A 26805-nucleotide genomic window follows, 5' to 3' on the forward strand; every position below is an offset into this window, starting at 1 on the left:
CGCTGGTCAATGCATTCCTATGGGAAAAAGTCTGTTCTGGCATATCGCAAGCTGACAGGGGATCCCGACATAATAAAGGTACTTGATGCCCACAGACATGCTTCCCCTGCTGTCCCAGTTGCTTTCCAGGGTGTTGGCATCATTTCCTGGGGTGTCTTAGTGGACTTGGTGACTCTCCTGAGTCGAATGGTAGGATCCCCTGTAGCAAAGCATTTTCTCCCATAGACTATAATGGGGTTCGATATTTGTACGAATAGTCGAATATTGAGATGCTATTCATAACAAATATCGAATCTCGAACATTTTACTGTTCGCTCATCTCTAGTGACCATAATTCCAAGTCAAGGTTACAAGGCACAAACTTGGCCCTTGCCATATTGCCACTACTAAGGAAATATGGGGCACATTGTATATTTTATACAATTTGTCAGGATGGATTCACCCAACTTTTAGAGGTACAGTATATAAATAAATGTTATGTTTGAGTAATTAGTGCATCAATGCTTTTAGATTATTACTAGAGATGAGCGAACAGTGTTCTATCGAACTCATGTTCGATTGGATATTAGGCTGTTCGGCATGTTCGAATCGAATCGAACACCGCGTGGTAAAGTGCGCCATTACTCGATTCCCCTCCCACCTTCCCTGGCGCCTTTTTTGCTCCAATAACAGCGCAGGGTAGGTGGGACAGGAACTACGACACCGGTGACGTTGAAAAAAGTAGGCAAAACCCATTGGCTGCCGAAAACATGTGACCTCTAATTTAAAAGAACAGCGACGCCCAGCTTCGCGTCATTCTGAGCTTGCAATTCACCGGGGACGGAGGTTTCCGTCCAGTTAGCTAGGGGTTAGATTCTGGGTAGGCAGGGACAGGCTAGGATAGGAAGGAGAAGACAACCAACAGCTCTTATAAGAGCTAAATTCCAGGGAGAAGCTTGTCAGTGTAACGTGGCACTGACGGGCTCAATCGCCGCAACCCAGCTTTCCCAGGATCCTGAATGGAATACACTGTCAGTGTATTCCCGTATACCCGATATATACCCCCGATACCCGTTCCAACGGTGTGCCCCCCCACCTTCACCCCAGAAATACACTGCAAGTCCCCTAGCAATAGAATTGGGGCTATATACACCCACTATTTTTGCTACTGCCATATGGTGCCATTGTCTCACTGGGAATTCAAAGAATATATTGGGCTTACATATAACTTCAATTCCAGGGAGAAGCTTGTCAGTGTAACGTGGCACTGACGGGCTCAATCGCCGCAACCCAGCTTTCCCAGGATCCTGAATGGAATACACTGTCAGTGTATTCCCGTATACCCGATATATACCCCCGATACCCGTTCCAACGGTGTGCCCCCCCACCTTCACCCCAGAAATACACAGCAAGTCCCCTAGCAATAGAATTGGGGCTATATACACCCACTATTTTTGCTACTGGTATATAGTACCATAGTCTGACTGGGAATTCAAAGAATATATTGGGGTTATAAATACCCTCATTTCTTGCTACTGGTATATAGTGCCATTGTCTGACTGGGAATTCAAAGAATATATTGGGGTTACAAATACCCTCATTTCTTGCTACTGCCATATAGTGCCATTGTCTGACTGGGAATTCAAAGAATATATTGGGGTTACGTGCACCCACAATTTTTGCTACTGCCATATAGTGCCATTGTCTGACTGGGAATTCAAAGAATATATTGGGGTTATAAATACCCTCATTTCTTGCTACTGGTATATAGTGCCATTGTCTGACTGGAAATTCAAAGAATATATTGGGGTTACAAATGCCCTCATTTCTTGCTACTGCCATATAGTGCCAGTTTCTGACTGGTAATTCAAAGAATATATTGGGGTTATAAATACCCTCATTTCTTGCTACTGGTATATAGTGCCATTGTCTGACTGGTAATTCAAAGAATATATTGGGGTTACGTTCACCCACAATTTTTGCTACTGGTATATAGTGCCATTGTCGGACTGGGAATTCAAAGAATATATTGGGGTTACAAATACCCTCATTTCTTGCTACTGCCATATAGTGCCATTGTCTGACTGGGAATTCAAAGAATATATTGGGGTTATAAATACCCTCATTTCTTGCTACTGCCATATAGTGCCAGTTTCTGACTGGTAATTCAAAGAATATATTGGGGTTATAAATACCCTCATTTCTTGCTACTGCCATATAGTGCCAGTTTCTGACTGGTAATTCAAAGAATATATTGGGGTTACGTGCACCCACAATTTTTGCTACTGGTATATAGTGCCATTGTCTGACTGGGAATTCAAAGAATATATTGGGGTTACAAATACCCTCATTTCTTGCTACTGGTATATAGTGCCATTGTCTGACTGGGAATTCAAAGAATATATTGGGGTTACAAATACCCTCATTTCTTGCTACTGGTATATAGTGCCATTGTCTGACTGGGAATTCAAAGAATATATTGGGGTTATAAATACCGTCATTTCTTGCTACTGGTATATAGTGCCATTGTCTGACTGGGAATTCAAAGAATATATTGGGGTTACAAATACCCTCATTTCTTGCTACTGCCATATAGTGCCAGTTTCTGACTGGTAATTCAAAGAATATATTGGGGTTACGTGCACCCACAATTTTTGCTACTGGTATATAGTGCCATTGTCTGACTGGGAATTCAAAGAATATATTGGGGTTACAAATACCCTCATTTCTTGCTACTGGTATATAGTGCCATTGTCTGACTGGGAATTCAAAGAATATATTGGGGTTACAAATACCCTCATTTCTTGCTACTGGTATATAGTGCCATTGTCTGACTGGGAATTCAAAGAATATATTGGGGTTACAAATACCCTCATTTCTTGCTACTGCCATATAGTGCCAGTTTCTGACTGGTAATTCAAAGAATATATTGGGGTTACGTGCACCCACAATTTTTGCTACTGGTATATAGTGCCATTGTCTGACTGGGAATTCAAAGAATATATTGGGGTTATAAATACCCTCATTTCTTGCTACTGGTATATAGTGCCAGTTTCTGACTGGTAATTCAAAGAATATATTGGGGTTATAAATACCCTCATTTCTTGCTACTGGTATATAGTGCCATTGTCTGACTGGGAATTCAAAGAATATATTGGGGTTATAAATACCCTCATTTCTTGCTACTGGTATATAGTGCCATTGTCTGACTGGGAATTCAAAGAATATATTGGGGTTACAAATACCCTCATTTCTTGCTACTGCCATATAGTGCCATTGTCTGACTGGGAATTCAAAGAATATATTGGGGTTACGTGCACCCACAATTTTTGCTACTGCCATATAGTGCCATTGTCTGACTGGGAATTCAAAGAATATATTGGGGTTATAAATACCCTCATTTCTTGCTACTGGTATATAGTGCCATTGTCTGACTGGGAATTCAAAGAATATATTGGGGTTACAAATACCCTCATTTCTTGCTACTGCCATATAGTGCCAGTTTCTGACTGGTAATTCAAAGAATATATTGGGGTTATAAATACCCTCATTTCTTGCTACTGGTATATAGTGCCATTGTCTGACTGGTAATTCAAAGAATATATTGGGGTTACGTTCACCCACAATTTTTGCTACTGGTATATAGTGCCATTGTCTGACTGGGAATTCAAAGAATATATTAGGGTTACACATACCCTCATTTCTTGCTACTGGTATATAGTGCCATTGTCTGACTGGGAATTCAAAGAATATATTGGGGTTACAAATACCCTCATTTCTTGCTACTGTCATATAGTGCCATTGTCTGACTGGGAATTCAAAGAATATATTGGGGTTATAAATACCCTCATTTCTTACTACTGCCATATAGTGCCAGTTTCTGACTGGTAATTCAAAGAATATATTGGGGTTACAAATACCCTCATTTCTTGCTACTGCCATATAGTGCCATTGTCTGACTGGTAATTCAAAGAATATATTGGGGTTATAAATACCTTCATTTCTTGCTACTGGTATATAGTGCCATTGTCTGACTGGGAATTCAAAGAATATATTGGGGTTATAAAAACCCTCATTTCTTGCTACTGGTATATAGTGCCATTGTCTGACTGGGAATTCAAAGAATATATTGGGGTTACAAATACCCTCATTTCTTGCTACTGCCATATAGTGCCAGTTTCTGACTGGTAATTCAAAGAATATATTGGGGTTATGTGCACCCACAATTTTTGCTACTGGTATATAGTGCCATTGTCTGACTGGGAATTCAAAGAATATATTGGGGTTACAAATACCCTCATTTCTTGCTACTGGTATATAGTGCCATTGTCTGACTGGGAATTCAAAGACTATATTGGGGTTACAAATACCCTCATTTCTTGCTACTGCCATATAGTGCCAGTTTCTGACTGGTAATTCAAAGAATATATTGGGGTTATAAATACCCTCATTTCTTGGTACTGGTATATAGTGCCATTGTCTGACTGGGAATTCAAAGAATATATTGGGGTTATAAATACCCTCATTTCTTGCTACTGGTATATAGTGCCATTGTCTGACTGGGAATTCAAAGAATATATTGGGGTTACAAATACCCTCATTTCTTGCTACTGCCATATAGTGCCAGTTTCTGACTGGTAATTCAAAGAATATATTGGGGTTACGTGCACCCACAATTTTTGCTACTGGTATATAGTGCCATTGTCTGACTGGGAATTCAAAGAATATATTGGGGTTACAAATACCCTCATTTCTTGCTACTGGTATATAGTGCCATTGTCTGACAGGGAATTCAAAGAATATATTGGGGTTATAAATACCGTCATTTCTTGCTACTGGTATATAGTGCCATTGTCTGACTGGGAATTCAAAGAATATATTGGGGTTACAAATACCCTCATTTCTTGCTACTGCCATATAGTGCCAGTTTCTGACTGGTAATTCTAAGAATATATTGGGGTTACGTGCACCCACAATTTTTGCTACTGGTATATAGTGCCATTGTCTGACTGGGAATTCAAAGAATATATTGGGGTTATAAATACCCTCATTTCTTGCTACTGCCATATAGTGCCAGTTTCTGACTGGTAATTCAAAGAATATATTGGGGTTACAAATACCCTCATTTCTTGCTACTGCCATATAGTGCCAGTTTCTGACTGGTAATTCAAAGAATATATTGGGGTTACGTGCACCCACAATTTTTGCTACTGGTATATAGTGCCATTGTCTGACTGGGAATTCAAAGAATATATTGGGGTTACAAATACCCTCATTTCCTGCTACTGGTATATAGTGCCATTGTCTGACTGGGAATTCAAAGAATATATTGGGGTTACAAATACCCTCATTTCTTGCTACTGGTATATAGTGCCATTGTCTGACTGGGAATTCAAAGAATATATTGGGGTTACGTGCACCCACAATTTTTGCTACTGGTATATATTGCCAATTTCTAACTGGGAATTCAAAATGCGCAAGGCTCCCGGAAAGGGACGTGGACGAGGCCGTGGGCGAGGTCGGGGGAATGGTTCTGGGGAGCAAGGTAGCAGTGAAGCCACAGGGCGTCCCGTGCCTACTCCTGTGGGGCAGCAAGCATTGCGCCACTCCACAGTGCCAGGGTTGCTTGCCACATTAACTAAACTGCAGGGTACAAACCGTAGTAGGCCCGAGAACCAGGAACCGGTCTTGCAATGGCTGTCAGAGAACGCTTACAGCACATTGTCCAGCAGCCAGTCAGACTCTGCCTCCTCTCCTCCTATTACCCAACAGTCTTGTCCTACTTCCTCCCAAAATTCCCAAGCTTCACAGAACAATAACCCCAACTGTCCCTGCTCCCCAGAGCTGTTCTCCGCTCCTTTCATTGTCCCTCAACCTGCCTCTCCACGTCACGATTCCACGAACCTAACAGAGGAGCATCTGTGTCCAGATGCTCAAACACTAGAGTCTCCTCCATCTCCGTTCGATTTGGTGGTGGATGACCAGCAACCCACCCTCATCGACGATGATGTGACGCAGTTGCCGTCAGGGCATCCAGTTGACCGGCGCATTGTGCGGGAGGAGGAGATGAGACAGGAGTTGGAAGAGGAAGTGGTGGATGATGAGGACACTGACCCGACCTGGACAGGGGGGATGTCAAGCGGGGAAAGTAGTGTGGATGTTGAGGCAAGTGCAGCACCAAAAAGGGTAGCTAGAGGCAGAGGCAGAGGTCAGCAGCTTAGGCGAAGCCAGGCCACACCCGGAATCTCCCAAGATGTTCTAGTTCGTACCCAGCCCCGAAAAACTCCCACCTCGAGGGCACGTTTCTCGAAGGTGTGGAGTTTTTTCAAGGAATGCGCCGAGGACAGATATAGTGTTGTCTGCACAATTTGCCTCTCGAAATTGATTAGGGGCTCTGAGAAGAGCAACCTGTCCACCACTTCAATGCGCCGTCATTTGGAATCCAAGCACTGGAATCAGTGGCAGGCAGCAACGGCAGGACAAAGGCCGCCTGCCGTTCACGCCACTGCCACTGCCTCTGCCACTGCCTCTGCCTCTGCCACTGCCACTGCTGACTGTGCTGGCGATGCACTCCAGAGGACGAGCCAGGACACCACTTCATCTGCCTCTGCCACTTTGTTGACTTCTCCCTCATCCTCCCCTGTTCCTGTCTTATCTCCTTCTCCTGCACCATCAAAGGCACCATCAGGCGCTTCTTTACAACAACCCACCATCTCTCAGACATTGGAGCGGCGGCAGAAATACACTGCTAACCACCCACACGCTCAAGCCTTGAACGCCAACATCGCTAAACTGCTGGCCCAGGAGATGTTGGCGTTCCGGCTTGTTGAAACTCCCGCCTTCCTGGACCTGATGGCAACTGCGGCACCTCGCTATGCCGTCCCTAGCCGTCACTACTTCTCCCGGTGTGCCGTCCCCGCCTTGCACCAGCACGTGTCACTCAACATCAGGCGGGCCCTTAGTTCCGCGCTTTGCACAAAGGTCCACTTGACCACTGACGCGTGGACAAGTGCATGCGGACAGGGACGCTACATTTCACTGACGGCACACTGGGTGAATGTAGTTGAGGCTGGGACTGCTTCCCAAACTGGCCCGGTGTACCTCGTCTCCCCGCCTAACATTCCTGGCAGGGACACAAGAAGAACACCCCCCTCCTCCTCCTCCACTACCGCCTCCTCCTCCGCCACCGCCTCCTCCTCCGCCACCGCCTCCTCCTCCACTGTTAGATTGACCCCAGCTACGAGTTGGAAACGTTGCAGCACTGGCGTTGGTAGACGTCAGCAGGCTGTGCTGAAGCTGATCAGCTTGGGGGACAGACAGCACACTGCCTCCGAGGTGAGGGATGCCCTCCTCGATGAGACGGCAATATGGTTTGAGCCGCTGCACCTGGGCCCAGGCATGGTCGTTTGTGATAACGGCCGGAACCTGGTAGCAGCTCTGGAGCTTGCCGGACTCCAACATGTTCCATGCCTGGCCCACGTCTTCAACCTAGTGGTGCAACGTTTCCTAAAGAGCTACCCCAATGTTCCAGAGCTACTGGTGAAAGTGCGGCGCATGTGCGCCCACTTTCGCAAGTCGACAGTAGCCGCTGCTAGCTTAAAATCTCTCCAGCAACGCCTGCATGTGCCACAACACCGGCTTTTGTGCGACGTCCCCAAATGCTGGAACTCAACGTTTCAGATGTTGAATAGAGTGGTTGAGCAGCAGAGACCTTTGATGGAATACCAGCTACAAAACCCTAGGGTGCCACAAAGTCAGCTGCCTCAGTTTCACATCCATGAGTGGCCATGGATGAGAGACCTTTGTGACATCCTACGGGTCTTTGAGGAGTCCACAAGGAGGGTGAGCTCTGAGGATGCGATGGTGAGCCTTACAATCCCGCTCTTGTGTGTTCTGAGAGAATCCCTGATTGACATCAGGGATAACTCAGATCACACAGAGGAGTTAGGGATAGCATCCGATCCGTCACAGCTGGAGAGTAGGTCCACACATCTGTCCGCTTCACTGCGTTTAATGGAGGAGGAGGAGGAGGAGGAGGAGGAAGAAGAGTTGTCCGATGATGTGATGGTGATACAGGAGGCTTCCGGGCAACTTCGAATCGTCCCATTGTTGCAGCGCGGATGGGTAGACATGGAGGATGAGGAGGAAATGGAGATTGAACTTTCCGGTGGGGCCAGAGGAGTCATGCCAACTAACACTGTGGCAGACATGGCTGAGTTCATGTTGGGGTGCTTTACAACCGACAAGCGTATTGTCAAAATCATGGAGGACAACCAGTACTGGATCTTTGCTATCCTTGACCCCCGGTATAAAAACAACATCTCGTCTTTTATTCCGGTAGAGGGGAGGGCCAATCGCATCAATGCTTGCCACAGGCAATTGGTGCAGAATATGATGGAGATGTTTCCAGCATGTGACGTTGGCGGCAGGGAGGGCAGTTCCTCCAGTAGGCAACCAAGTTCTCACCGGTCCACACAAACGAGGGGCACACTGTCTAAGGTCTGGGACACCTTGATGGCACCCCCTCGCCAAAGTGCCGCCACGGAGGGTCCTAGTGTCACCAGGCGTGAGAAGTATAGGCGCATGTTGCGGGAATACCTTTCCGACCACAGCCCTGTCCTCTCCGACCCCTCTGCGCCCTACACGTATTGGGTGTCGAAGTTGGACCTGTGGCTTGAACTTGCCCTATATGCCTTGGAGGTGCTGTCCTGTCCTGTCCTGCCGCCAGCGTCCTATCTGAGAGGGTGTTCAGTGCAGCCGGTGGCATCATCACTGACAAGCGCACCCGTCTGTCAGCTGAGAGTGCCGACCGGCTCACTTTGATAAAAAGGAACCACCACTGGATAGAGCCTTCATTTTTGTGCCCACCTGTGTAAAGCACCCCAACATGAAACTCCATGTCTGTACTCAACCTCTCCAATTCCTCCGCATCCTCATACTCATCCACCATAAGCGTTGCACAATTCTGCTAATACTAGGCTCCCTCCACCCTGATTTCCCCCAACTCTGCTGGTTAGAGGCTCCCTCCACCCTGATTTCCACCAACTCTGCTGGTTAGAGGATCCCTCCACCCTGCTTTCCCACAACTCTGCTGGTTAGAGGCTCCCTCCACCCTGCTTTCCCACAACTCTGCTGGTTAGAGGCTCCCTCCACCCTGCTTTCCCACAACTCTGCTGGTTAGAGGCTCCCTCCACCCTGATTTCCACCAACTCTGCTGGTTAGAGGCTCCCTCCACCCTGCTTTCCCACAACTCTGCTGGTTAGAGGCTCCCTCCACCCTGATTTCCACCAACTCTGCTGGTTAGAGGCTCCCTCCACCATGAATTGGTCCAAACTGGGCTGTTTAGAGGCTCCCTCCACCATGAATTGGTCCAAACTGGGGTTTTTAGAGGCTCCCTCCACCATGAATTGGTCCAAACTGGGGTTTTTAGAGGCTCCCTCCACCATGAATTTGCCCAAACTGGGCTGTTTAGAGACTCCCTCCACCATGAATTTGCCCAAACTGAGCTGTTTAGAGGCTCCCTCCACCATGAATTGGTCCAAACTGGGGTTTTTAGAGGCTCCCTCCACCATGAATTGGTCCAAACTGGGGGGTTTTAGAGGCTCCCTCCACCATGAATTTGCCCAAACTGGGCTGTTTAGAGGCTCCCTCCACCATGAATTTGCCCAAACTGGGCTGTTTAGAGGCTCCCTCCACCATGAATTGGTCCAAACTGGGGTTTTTAGAGGCTCCCTCCACCATGAATTGGTCCAAACTGGGCTGTTTAGAGGCTCCCTCCACCATGAATTGGTCCAAACTGGGGTTTTTAGAGGCTCCCTCCACCATGAATTGGTCCAAACTGGGCTGCTTAGAGGCTCCCTCCACCATGAATTTGCCCAAACTGGGCTGTTTAGAGGCTCCCTCCACCATGAATTTGCCCAAACTGGGCTGTTTAGAGGCTCCCTCCACCATGAATTGGTACAAACTGGGCTGTTTAGAGGCTCCCTCCACCATGAATTGGTCCAAACTGGGGTTTTTAGAGGCTCCCTCCACCATGAATTTGTCCAAACTGGGGTTTTTAGAGGCTCCCTCCACCATGAATTTGCCCAAACTGGGCTGTTTAGAGGCTCCCTCCACCATGAATTTGCCCAAACTGAGCTGTTTAGAGGCTCCCTCCACCATGAATTGGTCCAAACTGGGGTTTTTAGAGGCTCCCTCCACCATGAATTGGTCCAAACTGGGGTTTTTAGAGGCTCCCTCCACCATGAATTTGTCCAAACTGGGGTTTTTAGAGGCTCCCTCCACCATGAATTGGTCCAAACTGGGGTTTTTAGAGGCTCCCTCCACCATGAATTGGTCCAAACTGGGGGGTTTTAGAGGCTCCCTCCACCATGAATTTGCCCAAACTGGGCTGTTAAGAGGCTCCCTCCATCATGAATTGGTCCAAACTGGGGTTTTTAGAGGCTCCCTCCACCATGAATTGGTCCAAACTGGGGTTTTTAGAGGCTCCCTCCACCATGAATTGGTCCAAACTGGGGTTTTTAGAGGCTCCCTCCACCATGAATTTGCCCAAACTGGGCTGTTTAGAGGCTCCCTCCACCATGAATTTGCCCAAACTGGGCTGTTTAGAGGCTCCCTCCACCATGAATTGGTCCAAACTGGGGTTTTTAGACGCTCCCTCCACCATGAATTGGTCCAAACTGGGGGTTTTTAGAGGCTCCCTCCACCATGAATTTGCCCAAACTGGGCTGTTTAGAGGCTCCCTCCACCATGAATTGGTACAAACTGGGCTGTTTAGAGGCTCCCTCCACCATGAATTGGTCCAAACTGGGGTTTTTAGAGGCTCCCTCCACCATGAATTGGTCCAAACTGGGGTTTTTAGAGGCTCCCTCCACCATGAATTTGCCCAAACTGGGCTGTTTAGAGGCTCCCTCCACCATGAATTTGCCCAAACTGAGCTGTTTAGAGGCTCCCTCCACCATGAATTGGTCCAAACTGGGGTTTTTAGAGGCTCCCTCCACCATGAATTGGTCCAAACTGGGGGGTTTTAGAGGCTCCCTCCACCATGAATTTGCCCAAACTGGGCTGTTAAGAGGCTCCCTCCATCATGAATAGGTCCAAACTGGGGTTTTTAGAGGCTCCCTCCACCATGAATTGGTCCAAACTGGGGTTTTTAGAGGCTCCCTCCACCATGAATTGGTCCAAACTGGGGTTTTTAGAGGCTCCCTCCACCATGAATTGGTCCAAACTGGGGTTTTTAGAGGCTCCCTCCACCATGAATTTGCCCAAACTCTGCTGGTTAGAGGCTCAATCCACCTTGATTTTCAAAACAAATGTTGGTGCCAACCTCAACTTACTACAAGGGCCAAATTCACTGCTGGTGACAAGCTCTCCTCACTGCAAGTGCCAAATACACATATTTCAAGGTGTTTTCCTACTGTCAGAGAGGTGGTATTGAGTGTGTAAAGTGTGTAGTTGTTAGGCTGTGATGTTGGGGTAATAGAGGGTCTTTGGTGTGTTAGATGCCCCCAGACATGCTTCCCCTGCTGTCCCAGTGTCATTCCAGAGGTGTTGGCATCATTTCCTGGGGTGTCATAGTGGACTTGGTGACCCTCCAGACACGGATTTGGGTTTCCCCCTTAACGAGTATATGTTCCCCATAGACTATAATGGGGTTCGAAACCCGTTCGAACACACGAACATTGAGCGGCTATTCGAATCGAATTTCGAACCTCGAACATTTTAGTGTTCGCTCATCTCTAATTATTACAGATTTGTACATTATAATATCCAAGTAGAATTACAGCCTCAGATGATGATAATGATGACAGGTCATTTCAGAAATACCCTGTTGGTTACTGAAGAACATTAAGCATTAAGATATTTATTCACTTCTCTTATCCTGCAGAAATGACATATGACTTTTGAATAAGAAGAATTATGAATACTTGAGGTGGCAGGAGATGCAGTAAGGTCTATGGTGGCATTGAGTTATAATAATTAAGTAAAAGCTTTCACTGAAACATTCACCTAGATAACTCTTATGATAATATATTGCCGCAAGCCCAGGAGATACATGTGCGTGCAAAGTAACTCCCAATGTATGAATACAGAATGGAGATGAATAGAGATGTAAAAAGTCCAGAAGATTCTCTAATTGATCACAGAGATGGAATATAAATTTTGCAATAATTGTAATAGGGAATCAAATATTTTACACCTATATAGCTCAGCAGCATATGGCAACCTTCGTTTTATGTGTTCTTTCTTCTTTCATAACCTCTTCAGACGGAATCGATACTTTTATCTTTAGGACATAAAACCTGCGGCCCCTATAATTTCACATTTTTGTACTGATGCATTATGCTATGCTCAGTTAGACAAGAGTCACTAACGATAGTATAATAAAATCTGGAAAAAAAGAGGATCATGTTGTGGTTTTACAGCCTCAATTTTCTAAGGTGTTAAATTCACTCAACTGTTATTCTCGAACAATATTTAAATGTGGAAAACAGCCTGGAAAATGACAGGTTTAAATTGAAGGTCAGTATATCCTTCCTTGTCCACTTGTATTGCGCTGGTTAGAGAAATTGCTATACTTTTACAGTATACTGTATTTCAGTCTGTTTATGCCTTTTATGCCAGGAGAATTCTTCTCTAGGACATTTAGAACATTGCATTATACCTTGTTTACAAAAAATAATCTGTAAAATTGTTATTTACTGTGCACTGCCCTAGAAAGTGAAGATTTCCATGAAAAACTTAGAACATTCATGAAACTGACATTATAAGCCACCCTTACTTTATCTTGAACTTGGATAACGGGGTTATCCAAGACTGGACACTGGCCTGTTTTAGGAAAGGACAACAAACATCAGATCAATGTCGATGGAACTGTTGTCAGCTGGAAGACTTGTCAGCTGCACATTGTTCGAAACTTTAAATAGACACCTCCATGCGCTCATTCTGTACTGTGCCTATGTATTGCTGACTGGCTCCCATGCAAGTGAAAGAGAGCACAGTTTAATAGTGAGGTGTGACCATTACACACTATACCTAACCTTCTACATTTGGCTACATACTGTACACTGTCCAGATATATAGATCATTGACCTACAGATGTAACAATTTTCAACTTGAATCTGATAATTCGCTGTATATTGATGATTCACAACAAATGCCATTGAAAGCAATGGAAAAAGTTGAGTTTAAGTGATTGTCAATGGGTTACTTAATTTGTTAAACTTGGTTATATCACTATACTAAATGTGATGAAATATATAGATATCGTTTTGTCAGTTATGTATCTATGTAGGAATTTTATTATCGTTATAAGTATAAAGGTTTTTTTCAGTCCTAGATGTAGTTTTTAGATGGGGCCTTTATGTAATGTCTGTGGTAGAGTCCTGTGTAATAGGTACAGTCATTGTGATGTGCAGTCCAGGAAGATCAGTGTAATGTGTGCATAAATCATAATGCGCAACTCACAGCTCCAGTGACCGAGTAAGAATGAAGTCCTCTGTCATAATTCTATAGTGGTCATTTAAGTAATTAGCAAGCCAAGGCTACGGACCACAATAAACTGTGCGACGAGTCCTCCCCGAACCTTCCTGATCAGAGCTTTAATTTTCTTTTTTTTTATCAAGATGCAAATGACATTTCAGGTGAGAGGTCTGAGGAAATAGCTTGAAGGTTGGGGTTGAGACGATCTTGATATTTCAGGATCAATTCTAAAATTGGATTTAGTATCAGTTTCCATTCGAACCCGATCCCGATCCCAATTCCGATTCTAATGTAAGTCAAAGATCAGATTTTAAAAATGATCCTGTTTACTACACTGTCCAAAAATTGAAGCCTCCACGCTGTGTAATGATTAAAAAATCCGCCGGCTACTGAGTCCCCCCCCCACTTACTTGTATAGAACTGCTGCTGCCTCCTCTCCTGATGTGTACACCACTCCTCGGAGCTCCGGGCCGTTGTTCTGTCCTCTCTCTCTTCACATGCTGGCAGAGCGCTGTACGTGCCCCCACCTCCCAGGCTAGTGTGACTGATGCTGGGAGAATGCGGGGCTTATTGTGGCTTAGGAGAGTGTGGGCGGGTACAAAGCGGGGAGATGTGAGTACATTAGAGATAAGCGAACACTGTTTGGATCAGCCGATCCGAACAGCACGCACCCACAGAAATGAATGGAAGCACCTGTGACGCTGGCCGGCTGCCGGCAAAGTCAGCGTCACAGGTGCTTCCATTCATTTCTATGGGTGCGTGCTGTTCGGATCGGCTAATCCAAACAGTGTTCGCTCATCTCTAGAGTACATCACTCACATCTCCCCTCCCTGTACCTGCCCACGCTCTCCTAAGCCACAAAAAGCCCCGCCTACTCCCAGCAGTAATACTAGCCTAGGGAGGCATGGGCACCCACAGCGCTCTGCCGACGTGCAAAGAGAGAGAGGAGAGGCGAAAACAATGGCCCAGAGCTCCAGTGAGCGGCAGAGGTTCTGTGCAGGTAAGTCAGTTGAGTGATCGGGATTGGAATTCCATTCCCCATCTTTTTTAGGCAGGATCATAACCCGATCAAGATCATGAAATTTACTCGATCGCTGATCGGGATCCGATCTTTTCGAATCCTGATCGCTCAACCTTATTGAAGGTTCATGATTTCAGTGGTTAAATTCTTTAGAGTCACAATTAAGGGCAGGTTTATACCTGCTCCCAGTCTCCGCTTTGTGGGTTTCTGTTTTCTGCCAACAGGAGACGGAAACTCGGCAGTCAGTGTCCGCCCGTGAGTGTCTTCTGGTCTGCGCAGTGAAACTGTGTGGAACTGTGTGCAGATGCACGTATCTAATCCATTAGCATGTGGAACTGTGTGAAGATGCGTGTATCTAATCCTCTGGCATGTGGTACTATGTGCTGACTTGTGTATCTAATCCTCCAGCGTGTGGTACTGTGTGTAGATGTGTTTGTCTAATCCTCTGGTGTGTAGAACTGTGTGCAGACGTGTGTATCTAATCTTCCGGAATGTGGTTCTATGTGCTGACTTGTGTATCTAATCTTCCAGCGTGTGTTACTGTATGCAGACGCACGTATCTAATCCTTCAATGTGTGGTACTGTGTGCTGACATGCGTATCTAATCTTCTGGCATGTGGTACTGTGCGCAGATGCATGTATGCAACCCTCCCCATGTGGTATTGTGTACAGATGTGCGTATCTAATCCTCCATCATGTGGTACTGTGTGCAAATGCACGTATCTAATACTCTGGCATGTGGAACTGTGCGCAGATGCACGTATCTAATCTTGAGCCATGTGGAACTGTGTGCAGATGTGCGTATCTAATCCTCCAGCATGTGTTATTGTGTAAAGATGTGCATATCTAATCATGCGGCATGTATAACTGTGTAGAGATGCACGTATCTAATCCTCCGACGTCTGGAACTGTGTGCGTATCTAATCCTCCAGAGTGTGGAACTGTGTGCAGACTCGCATATCTAATCCTCCGGCATGTGGAATTGTGTGTAGATGTGCATGACTAATCCAGCAGCATGTGTAACTGTTTGCATTGGCGTGTATCAATCCTCCGGTCTGTGGTATTGTGCGCAGTGGCACATATCTAATCCTGCTGTGTTTGGAACTGTGTGCAGACATGTGTATCTGTTACGGTTCTTTGTGTTTATATAAAAAATAATATTTTTCTTTACTACTTCAGAACCGCCGGACTGCAGGACACTGCAGGGAGGTCCACAGACCCAGAAGGGCAGCCGTGTGTCAGTACCAGGCAGCAGTGTGTCCGAACAGGGAGTAATGTAAATTCACCAGTTCACTTCACTGGATGAATGCGTCAGGGTTGCAGCAGTGTGAACGGGCTGCGGCAAGGTTGTACCAGTTAACTTCACTGGGCAACCGTGTTATACAATGGAGATTTACTCCAGTTAACGTCACTGGGTAAATAGCTTTTTGCAGCTTCCGTGTTTCACAGGCTGCAATCAAGTTTTACACCAGTTCACTGCACTGGGTAACTAGTTCTGTGCAGCTTCAGGTGGACCAGCTACAACAAGACTGCCAGGGGTTAACGTCACCCCTATCAGCAACACAAATGGCTCCGCACAGCTTGGAGCTATAACACACATAGACAGTGACAGATAGCCTAGCTAAAGAGACCAAGCCTGCCGCCAGTCCACCGGCTGGTACAGAGTCCACTGCACCGAGCCGTAGTGTGGAGCTGCCAGTACATTCAGGACTTATAGGTCTTGCTAGCAGTACTAGATGGAAGCTAAGATAACCCCACACAGCGGCCTAACCTAGCTACCTGCCTAGCTACTGGAACCAGCCTGGAGCTCCTGTCATACCCTCCTGTCTCTGGTGTTTTTTGGATAAAGTGTGAGCACCGGCCGGGCGTCGGCTCACACCTTTTAAAGGCTAATCCCCACCCAACAGGGGCGGTGGCATAGCATCACCGATCATGCCCAGTAAGGCCAAACTGGGACTTAGCCTCGGAGCGGACCCAAAATGCCTGAGCATGCTCAGTAGGGAGAGAATGGCAGTCTCTGAGCAGCACCAAAATACCTGAGCATGCTCAGTGGGCCGAAAACTGGACTTAGACTCCAGACGTCTTCCTGCACAACGCCGAGGGCGAAGTTCAGATTGGCCCGCAGGTGGCGCTGTGCGCCATGATGGGAACCTGCGAGACCCGATCCTAACAGTATCTAATCCTCCAGCATGTGGTATTGTGGGAAGTGGTGCATATCCAATCCTCCCGCTTGTGGTATTGTGTGCAGTGGCACGTATCTAATCCTCTGGTGTGTGATACTGTGTGAAGACGTGCGTATCTAATCGTCCAGATGGTGGTACTGTGTGCAGATGCACGTATCTAATCCTCCGGCCGATGTGTGGTACTGTGTGAAGACGCACGTATCTAATCCTCTAATGTGAGATACTATGTGCTGACTTGTGTATCTAATCCTCTGGCGTGTGGTTCTTTGTGCAGACGTGCATATCTAATCCTTTGGCATGTGGAACTGTGTTCAGATTTGTCTATCTAATCCTCTGGCATGTGGAACTGTGTGCAGATGCACATATCTAATCTTTCAGAATGTGGTACTTTGTGCAGATGCATGTATCTAATCCTCTGCTGTGTGGAACTGTGTGCAGATGTGTGTATCTAATCCTCTGCCATGTGATACTGTGTGCTGACCTGTGTATCTAATCCTCCAGTGTGTGCTACTTTGTGTAGACACATGTATCTAATCTTATTGCATGTGGAATTGTGTGCAGACGCACGTATCTAATCTTTTGGCATGTGGTACTTTGTGCAGACATATGTATCTAATCCTCTGGTGTGTGGAACTGTGAGCAGATGTGCATATATAATCCTCTGGCATGTGGAACTGTGTGCAGACGTGTGTATCTAATCCTTCTGCTGGTGGAACTGTGTCCAGACGTGCGTATCTAATCCTTTGGCTAGTGGAACTGTGTGCAGACGTGTGTATCTAATCCTTTGCTGGTGGAACTGTGTGCAGACGCACATATCTAATCCTCTGACATGTGATACTGTGTGCTGACCTGTGTATCTCATCCTCTGATGCATGTACCTCAGTTTGAATATCAGTGTTGGATCGTGTATGTGGAGTGACCATGTGTCGCACATAAAGAACAGAGGCAGACAGACAGACAGATAGACAGACAGACAGACAGGAATTCATTTTTATAATATAGAGAGATATAGAAGTGCTAGAAAAAGCCTTGACAGCCTGAACCTCATAAAACAACCACTGGATAGTTTTCTCAAACATATAACATGTGTAGCATACAATAAATTTTCATGGCTCACAGATATGATGTTGTGTGTCCATCGTAACTAATAACCATGATGAATAATGCACTATACAGCTATATTGACCAGGGAAATTCTATTTTAATGAAGTAAGATTAACAAGTTTAAGGAAAAGGCAAATGGGAATTACCCCAGCTTAAAACCACAAAAAGCGAATGTTAGTCCTTGCCTTTCTTAGAGAGTCAACTGGTTCCTTCTGAATACTTTGCAAAAATGTGTTCATCTTATGACATGTCTGGCCAAGTAGAATGGTAGGAAGGACACATCCACAAATTTAGTAATAATGGCAGCAAAAAAGCAAAATACCAATAACTTTATACATGGAAAAAATCATAATTACTGTAATAAACTCAGCCAATATGACCTTGCTTACTATAACGTTAAAAAAGAATTTGCACCATCTCCACTTAAATTAGCCCTTTTCATCCTTTAATAGGTGCTCCTTTACTGATTTCAGTTAGAATTTTTTTCACTAGCCCCACCTTTGACAAGGAACCAGTACAGTTAGTTTTGGTGCCTGATATGCTAACTAGACTCTCTAATGTCTCAGGTTCCAATCCAAAAACCGGGTAGCCGCGACTGAAATGAATGGGCCTAGTCCAGAGGAGGGAGTGTCTTCAGGCTGAATCGCAAGGCGATTCGGCCTGAAGAATGAGCACCTCGCTTCTTTTTTCTGGGTGCTGGAAGAAACGACTCCTGGAAAAAAGGCCTGAGCGGCTCTCATTGATTTCAATGGGAGCCGTCTTTGTGGTCAGGATTTTGAGGCAGATAAGGCCTCAAAATCCTGATCAAAAATCTCTGTGTGAACTTACCCTTACTAGATAGAGCCCTTAAAATGTATCTCTGTTAAACAGATAATAGTCCATACCATATATTCACCTTCATGGTATTTGTGCACCAAACAGTAACGGGGCCCATATTTAGTAAAATGTATAGCTTGTTACAAGACAGTACTATGATCACTGTGCTGTGACTATAACAAGGTGCACACCTGTGTGTCCATTACATAACCATGGATTGTCCATCATATGACCATGGACTGGGTTTTGCCACTGAAAGTACTTTCTGTGCTTTGCCTTGAAACACTTAGGCTGGGCCCCACATACTGTAAACGTCACAGCAAAAAACACAGTATTTTATGGGACCTACAAAGTTGATGGAATTCTGGCTAATCCCATCCAGGCATTGCAGAAATGCTCCGATTTTAAAAAATGTCAAAAATTATACCTTAAGAGACACAGCATTTTCTATATAAGCATATTAGGGACAGAAAGTCTGCCGAGGAAAACCCTGTGGACTTTCAGTCTTTGTATGATGCTGAAGTTGATGTGTTTGTGCTTCTGAAACCCTTGAATAGTAATGTCTTCTATTAAGAAGTGGGAAGAGTTGGAGGTAACAAGAGTTGGAAAATGTACAGCAATATACAGTAGAAATCTGAATAAGAATGTTCTTTTTCTTTGCAGGAGCATGGTATTCCAACAAACATGGGTTATGCAGTGGCTCCACATCACTCAGGTGTCTATCCAGTACATGTGCAGCTATATGAAGCTTGGAAGAGGGTATGGGGCATTAGAGTGACAAGTACCGAGGAATATCCTCACCTGAAACCTGCACGGTACAGAAGAGGCTTTATACACAATGACATAATGGTAATTATACCTTATACTTCAGATGTATTACAATAAACTGATTTGTTAGAACATTTACTTTTTCACATATGAGATTTCTACTGTAGACAACTATTCTTATAGTTATCAGTTATATAGTTGCATGTTTGATCCCTGTCTTCCGAGAGGCATGACTTTTTTATTTTTATCGTCTTATGACGGCTTATTTTGTGAGATATACAGTATGCAAAATTGTATTTTTAATGTAATCATTTTGGGGTATATAGAAACATTTATAATTTGAGGAAACAGATAAAAAGTAATTCTGCAATTTTTAAGAGGGTTGGGTTATTGTTGGCCTAGGTTCCTCACTATGTGGTATAAATGATACACTAACTTTATTCTGAGTACATTTATCCACAGTTTGTAAATTCTTCTTTTTACATTTTACTACTTTTGCACAGTTGATCAAATAAGACCATATTTTTTTTGCAGGATGGGCAGTGGTTTTAGTCAGTACAGTTTTGGGATATATGCTAATTTTTGCTCACTTTCTATTCCTTTTTTGGAGACAAAAAAGGTGCCATCAATATGTGATTGATGCAAAGCTGCCTGCCAGGCTATTCCAGAAACCCCTGAACATGTTAATGGAGAAATGAACACTTTTGAAGCTACAGTGTCCCAAAAAGAGCACTGTGGTAGTGTTGATGGGAGAAGTAGTAGGACCACTGACAAGCCATAGGACAAAAACCTAATAGTGTGGAAAATGATAGTGTTAGTTATCCACGGATACACACTGGTGGTGCTCTTCAGGTCGGTGGAAGTTTCCCTTATTACAAGGTGCAACAATGAGGCAGGAGGCCTGCAGAAGTTTAACAGGGCCTCTCTATTTCAAATGGTTACAGAACATGGACGCACAGCCTCTTATAAGTTGCAACATCTTATAGGGCTTCTCAATACATAGAACAGGTAATTTCTCCGAACTCCCTACTCTAGTCCTCTAGTAGTTTCCTTCATGGTATATATGGGGTGATCCTGGCTTCAAGACTACTTTACCATAAACTTAATTTCTATTATTGGGGAAATGCAGCCATCATCTCAGCCACGGTTACAGGTCTTCATCATTTAGCAATTAAAATATTCTCTCGGCAAAGAAAAGGTCTATTTCTGCAACTTTTTGGGGGCCTAGTCCTGTGGGACAGCCTGTCCTGAGGGTAAACTTCTCTCTAATGCAACTGACCTAGATTGGCTAAGGGTTTGCTAAACTATCCCTTAAGTTCCTCTCACCTTGTAGAACAAGCTGAGGAAATTTCCATATTATAGATGACACAGCAGCATAAAATAACATTTTTTGTCTTAAAGGCATTCAATTAAATGCTACCATTGTGCAAAATAGTTGAAAACACTATCAAACATTATAATGCCATAGATATTACATAGATAGTATTGTGCAGTAGTTTAGTACTGAATAGCAACAACTATTTTCTCCACATTTGTACTCCTCTGAGAGAATACATGTCCTTCTCTGATTCACTTCCAAGCACAGATGGGGTCCTATTTTTTTATATACAGTAGAGGTGGGACCTACATCTATCAGCAACTTATGGCATACAATATGGGTATAGCCATAAATACTGAGATGGGAATACCCCTTTAATGTTTTATTATTCTAACTTTACAATACTGTGTAAAAGTTTTAGGGAGGTGTGGAAATTTTTTTTTTTGCAAAGTAGGAATGCTTTTCTAAATAGAAGTGTTATATTTGTCATTTAGCAAAATGAAGCAAATGAATTAAAGAGAAATCTAAATCATATTAACATTATGTGTGCACACCCTTCAAAACAGCCTCAGCTCCTCTAGGGACACAGTTTTTGGAGATCTCTGCAGGAAGGGTATTACAAGTAACTTGAAAAACTAACCACAGATCTTTAGTGGCTGTAGGCTTGCTTAAATCCTTCAAGGGAACCACCCCAAACATGTTAACCCTTAATAAAAAATAAATAAATAATGGGCCCATATCTAAGGTGTCTATACACCAAAAGAATAAACCGAAAAAGATATAAGATGGTGGGGGATGACACACACACACACACACACACACACACACACACACACAAATTAAGAAATAATATATAAAAAAATAAATTTTATTGAGAAGAATAAAAATGGACATAAAATATAAGATTACCTGAACAGCAAAAAACAGTGTCAGACAGAAAAAACAGAGGCAAGAAAAATAGTATTGAAATGGTTAACTCACCATTCGGCTTTGGAATACTTCGGAGTGTGAGACCCTGGCTTTGGGACTTGCAAAGCTCAATAAATCATGAAGAAAGAGAAAGGTAGGTATCTTCTACATCCGATTTCCATAAGACTTACTTAGTATTTTCTGTCTTTTTTGCACTGTAATTTATAATTTTTAATCGACAAATGGAATAAAAGTTAAGTCTTATGGAAATCGGATGTAGAAGATACCTACCTTTCTCTTTCTTCAGAAAAAACAGAGGCCTGTTAAAGTATAGTACATGAATAGTAGAGAACCATGGGTGATGATGGCAGTATATCATAAGGGTATATTAATGTGGCTACCTGTGTTACAATACACCTAGATCCATAAATCATGTAAATAAAATGGCACACAGGGCAATGGTCGTGTGATACTGAGCATTAGATGGAGAGTACACAGCCATACATAGAGAAAAAAAAAGTATTCAAGTGAACATACCCATAGGTTAAGAGTAGCTACCAGACACCTCTGCTCCAATGGCAACACCTGACACACGTTTCAGCGCAATGGCTTCATTCAGGGGCATGCAAAAGTAAATATACTGAGCGTGAATGAAAAACTGCTATCAGGTTCCTCGGTGCAGATGCTGGGAAGGGCTGCCTAGAAAAGCACTGACACTTCCACAACCAGGAAGTATGTAGCACGAGCCAGAAAATATGAAGAATGGGAAAAATGGTCCAAACACACATAAAAGTACTCAATTCTGTTTATTCATTCTTATAACAAGCGTTTTCTGCCTTTAGTTACATTTTCTTAGTCCCGGAACACCCCTTCAAATGACAAAAACTATTGGCATTTCTATTTTCAAAAAAATTCAACGTTACGGCATTTTTTCCACACCTGCCTAGAGATTTTGCACGGTTCTGTATGCTAAATAATAGGACATATAAAAACCATAGAGGTGCCTGCTCTATAAGTTAATAATATAAATAGGAGCCATATCATAGTAAATTTCCTTTGTGGCATCTTCTACAAGAGAAATGTTCTGCCACCAGTATCTCGAGTAACTAGTATCTCCTCTGGCAATGATATCTGTGCACTGAATGCTGCAATTTTGATGATCAGCCAGGTGAAATAACCTCGTCTCTACCTGGTCCCATATATAATGATGATTTCAGCACAGCAAAGGAACTACACTGGTCACTGAATTGTGACTGCATCACTTGAATTTTCATCTAAATGTATATTAATTGAATTGAATACAGTAAGATGGAATAGCCTTCTAATCTCTTCCATCTTAAAGACATGCAGACATGCAGTTTTGATGCAGTTTTTCAAGGGTATGAATGACATATTCTACTTCTCTTTTTCAATCCACTCCTAGTTTTGACTTCAAAAACTGTATCAAAATGGCGTTTTAGAAAGCTCCCTAAAGATTTCCAATTTTAAGTATAACACATAATATATTTTTTTACTTTAGTATAGAAAAGCAGATTTTATACATCCATTATTCAATAAAGATTCCAAAAAGTTCATTATTATACTTATATTGTAATATCCATAAAAGAACCTGACAAATTTTTGACTGCTTAAAAGTGAAAATGTAGAAACTCAGTGGGTATATCCATTGAATAAAAGTAATGATCGCACTACATGACACATCAAATGCGACTGAAACAAATTGACTCTAAAACCTTAAGAAGACGTTTTGGTAACCCACATGTGTTAAAGTAGAAGTTCTGTCAGTAGTAAGCTTATTTAAGACACTCTATAGCGGCATTAGCATTGACTCAATATATATATCACCATGGAAACAAAATTGACTCCCTAATAAGTATTTAACTCTAAAGTACATTTCATTTAAAGAGGTTTCCAGCAGTTGCAAAATTGCAACGCAATGAGTGGAGCTTGCACGAATCTTACATATGCTCCAGAAACAACCCCAATAAGCTAAGGTGAAATGATTTGCCAAAGCTTCCCCTTAACTTAACTTATATTAGGGTTAGAACTGCAGTTCACCAAACAAATCCTGGTTGGCTACACAGACACATATGCCATATAGTATATCAGATTGATGTATGAATATATAGAATATGTGTTGCTTTAGAAAGCTAGATGTCTGCAGCTGTCACACAATAGAACTTATAGTATATAACAACAAGATCCTTCCTAAACACAAAATCTTGTGACCACCCAGTAGGGGAGGGAGACTTTTGTTAGCATGCTATGATATTATGTTGAATTGGTTTCAAGACAGATTGGATCCGATATGTATACATGTATATGTCCCTTCCCATTGTCTCTAATGGAAGCAACATGATGAAAACATGCAGAACTTTTTCTTCCATCAGAAATGTAACAAAAACATGATGGAAGAAATCTTCAGTTGTGTTTCTTACATGAGAGTGAATGCAGTGGGACACCAGATGGAGGGTGCTCCACTTTCAATCTAATGGTAATGTCTGAAAAGACCAACAGACATTAAAAACAGTAGTATAAACCTTCCCTAAATAAGGCATCATACACACGATCATGTATTTCAGTTTTTCCGGTGTGTATGTCTTCAGCATCATTGCCTTATACCCTAGCTAGACTGTCAGAAACGCCTTTCTCACAGTCAAGAGATATCGGTAACTACACCAATATCTCTTGCCCGGGGCACATAATGGGGAATCCGACCATACGCTGAATTCAGTGCACTGTTGTCTTTCTAACGGTATATAAAACCGCATGCACCATAGGAAATCAAAGGTCCTCTTTAATACCATTGCTAATTTATAAATTGATATGCTGCATAGATGGCAAGGACAATACTTTTATTGTGATATTATCTGGCTTTATCAATTAGGTTCTGCCTCGGCAAACTTGTGGTTTGTTCACACATACAATTTTCTACAAAGAATATCCTGGTGGACCAAGTGAACTGGATAAAAGTATTAAAGGAGGAGAGCTCTTCCTAACCGTCCTTCTAAATCCTGTAAGTGTTACGTCTCACTTGATTGTTAGAAAGATCAAACATGGCTAAGCCTAGATTCACACAACTGAGTTTTGTCTGTGAAAGATGGTCCATATGTTGGCTGGATTTACCCTTCATTACAGCAAAGTATAGTCCCATATTGATTATAGTACAGGACAGTATGTTCCTGGGAAGCAGGGGCTCCCTACAGCATAGATAACTATTAACATAGGATTCCTTCTACCATAATACTGTGCAGACCAGTAAATCCGGCCAACACAAGACCTAGTTTCACAGATGAAACTCGGTCATGTAAATCGAGGGTAGAATGTATACAATATTTTATGTCCCTCCTATTACTACTTTCAGATCACTATAAGTGCCATTAGTTTGCTCCTTGATTTATCATCATTTGTCTCAAATAGCATTGCCTTACTGTAATAACTGAATTAGTCAGGTTTCCTCCTATAGCTTGAATCCATATGTGTAATACTGTACAATATGTTTAAATGTAACATGCTGTTTGGAAAGCTCTGTTATATTATTAGATCTGTGTAGCAATGTGTTTCCGTGTAAATTTGTCTTATAAGCAATCTGTATCCAGGAACCTCAATAGAACAGTCACAGTGCATTGTAGGGGAAATTATGTAGAGCACCATCATACCTTCAGTGCAATAGATGGCTTATTTACTTAGAAAAGCATTTTTTTGAAATATGCAAATGAGGCTTAAGTTTAACGGGATAATGACAGAGACTACTAGTTCCAGGAATGCAGCATCATAGCCGCAGGATAGTATGTCTATCCTGTAGGATTGGAGATTCACACCTTTGGAGGCTTTGGAGTCTCCTCTGCACTCCACTCATTTGCATTTCAACTGTAAAACTGTTTTCTCAATGAAATAGTGCAGTTATTCACCTATCTAAAGGTATAATGGTGCTCAGTATACTGTTCCCTACAATGCATTATGAGGTTCCTGATACCACCAAACATATGTATGCCTATTTAAATGGTTATGCCAAGTCACAATTCTCTTCTGGGAACCCAAATAATCACAAAAAGAAGGTAAGGGGTTGTCTCGGGACCCCTGTTAATGAAGCAACAATTGTTCAAGTGCAATGATGTAAAGTCCATTTGAAGCCCATGGGACTGCTGAAGGTGGCTGAGCACTGCACTCAGCTATCTTTGGTGGCCATATACAGATTGAGTGGAAATCCCAGTTTTCAACACATTTGGGGTTTCCACTGGTGTGGAATACAGTGTTGGAGGTCCCCCAGGGAACAGGCATATAGCACCAGTCCTGAAAACTTGTCATTACTCGATTCATTTATAAGTGCAATTTTACTTTTTTTCTGTTTTGTGACAAATGAAGTAGATAATTAGAGACAAGATAGATAGATAGATAGATAGATAGGAGAGATTAGATAGATAGATAGATAGATAGATAGATAGATAGATAGATAGATAGATAGATAGAATATAACAGTACAGGTTCAACTTGAAAAAGCTACAGTATACTGCAAGTGCTGACCTTACAAAATAATCTAATAATACTTGACATTTCCATCACCAAGTCTAAGAATTGTTTTGATTTCATATATTTTATTATAATGCCTAATGATTATTAGTAAAACAATAAACAGTAATTGTTTTGCAATTGAATTATTTTTATTAATAATTCTACAGACTAGATTACAGGCCCCGAAATGTTCTGCTTTGCCCTAGGCCTTTATGTGTTTTCCATGTAATTATAAAGAACCAAAATGACCCTTTCAATGAAGAAGAAACATCAGTCCGTATTGTCAGCCGTCAGTCATTCTGAGCAGTAGCAAATATGATCTGTCTGGGCTTCCAATCGCAGACAGAAGGAGAAGTGATAGATGTCTTACTATAAATATGTGACACATATATGTTCCCTCTATGCTAATGTACCATTGCTGCTTGTACTGTACAGTACTTCAATGACTGATTAAACTTACTGCTGACAAACACATTTCAACCACAGTCATTTCTACATGACAATTTGATAAGAAGATCCATGTTAAAAGTTTACAGCAACACAAAAGTATACCTCCATGTGTCTAACTAGTCTCTGAATTAAGGTACCCCTATTGTTTGTCAAGCTCTATGTTATTTTACATAGACATAGCTAGGGGAACAACACGGGCAAGTGCTCTAGGTATTTCATGCCAGAAGGGGTGCCAGCAAGCCACTTTGCCTTGGTCAAAATAC

At 43.0% G+C, this 26805-nt stretch overlaps 1 protein-coding gene across 1 annotated transcript in view; it reads left to right on the plus strand.

Moving 5' to 3' along the window:
- LOC142217770 (bifunctional heparan sulfate N-deacetylase/N-sulfotransferase 4-like) overlaps positions 1-26805 on the plus strand; it is a 334797-nt gene that overhangs the window by 116607 nt on the left and 191385 nt on the right. Inside the window, exons 5-6 of the mRNA XM_075286110.1 lie at positions 19249-19434; positions 24468-24596. Of these exons, the coding sequence (XP_075142211.1) occupies positions 19249-19434; positions 24468-24596 (315 nt within the window). The remainder of the gene's footprint in view (positions 1-19248; positions 19435-24467; positions 24597-26805) is intronic.

This window comes from Leptodactylus fuscus, chromosome 1 (genome assembly GCF_031893055.1).
Source record: "Leptodactylus fuscus isolate aLepFus1 chromosome 1, aLepFus1.hap2, whole genome shotgun sequence".
In the NCBI taxonomy this organism is placed as follows: domain Eukaryota; kingdom Metazoa; phylum Chordata; class Amphibia; order Anura; family Leptodactylidae; genus Leptodactylus; species Leptodactylus fuscus.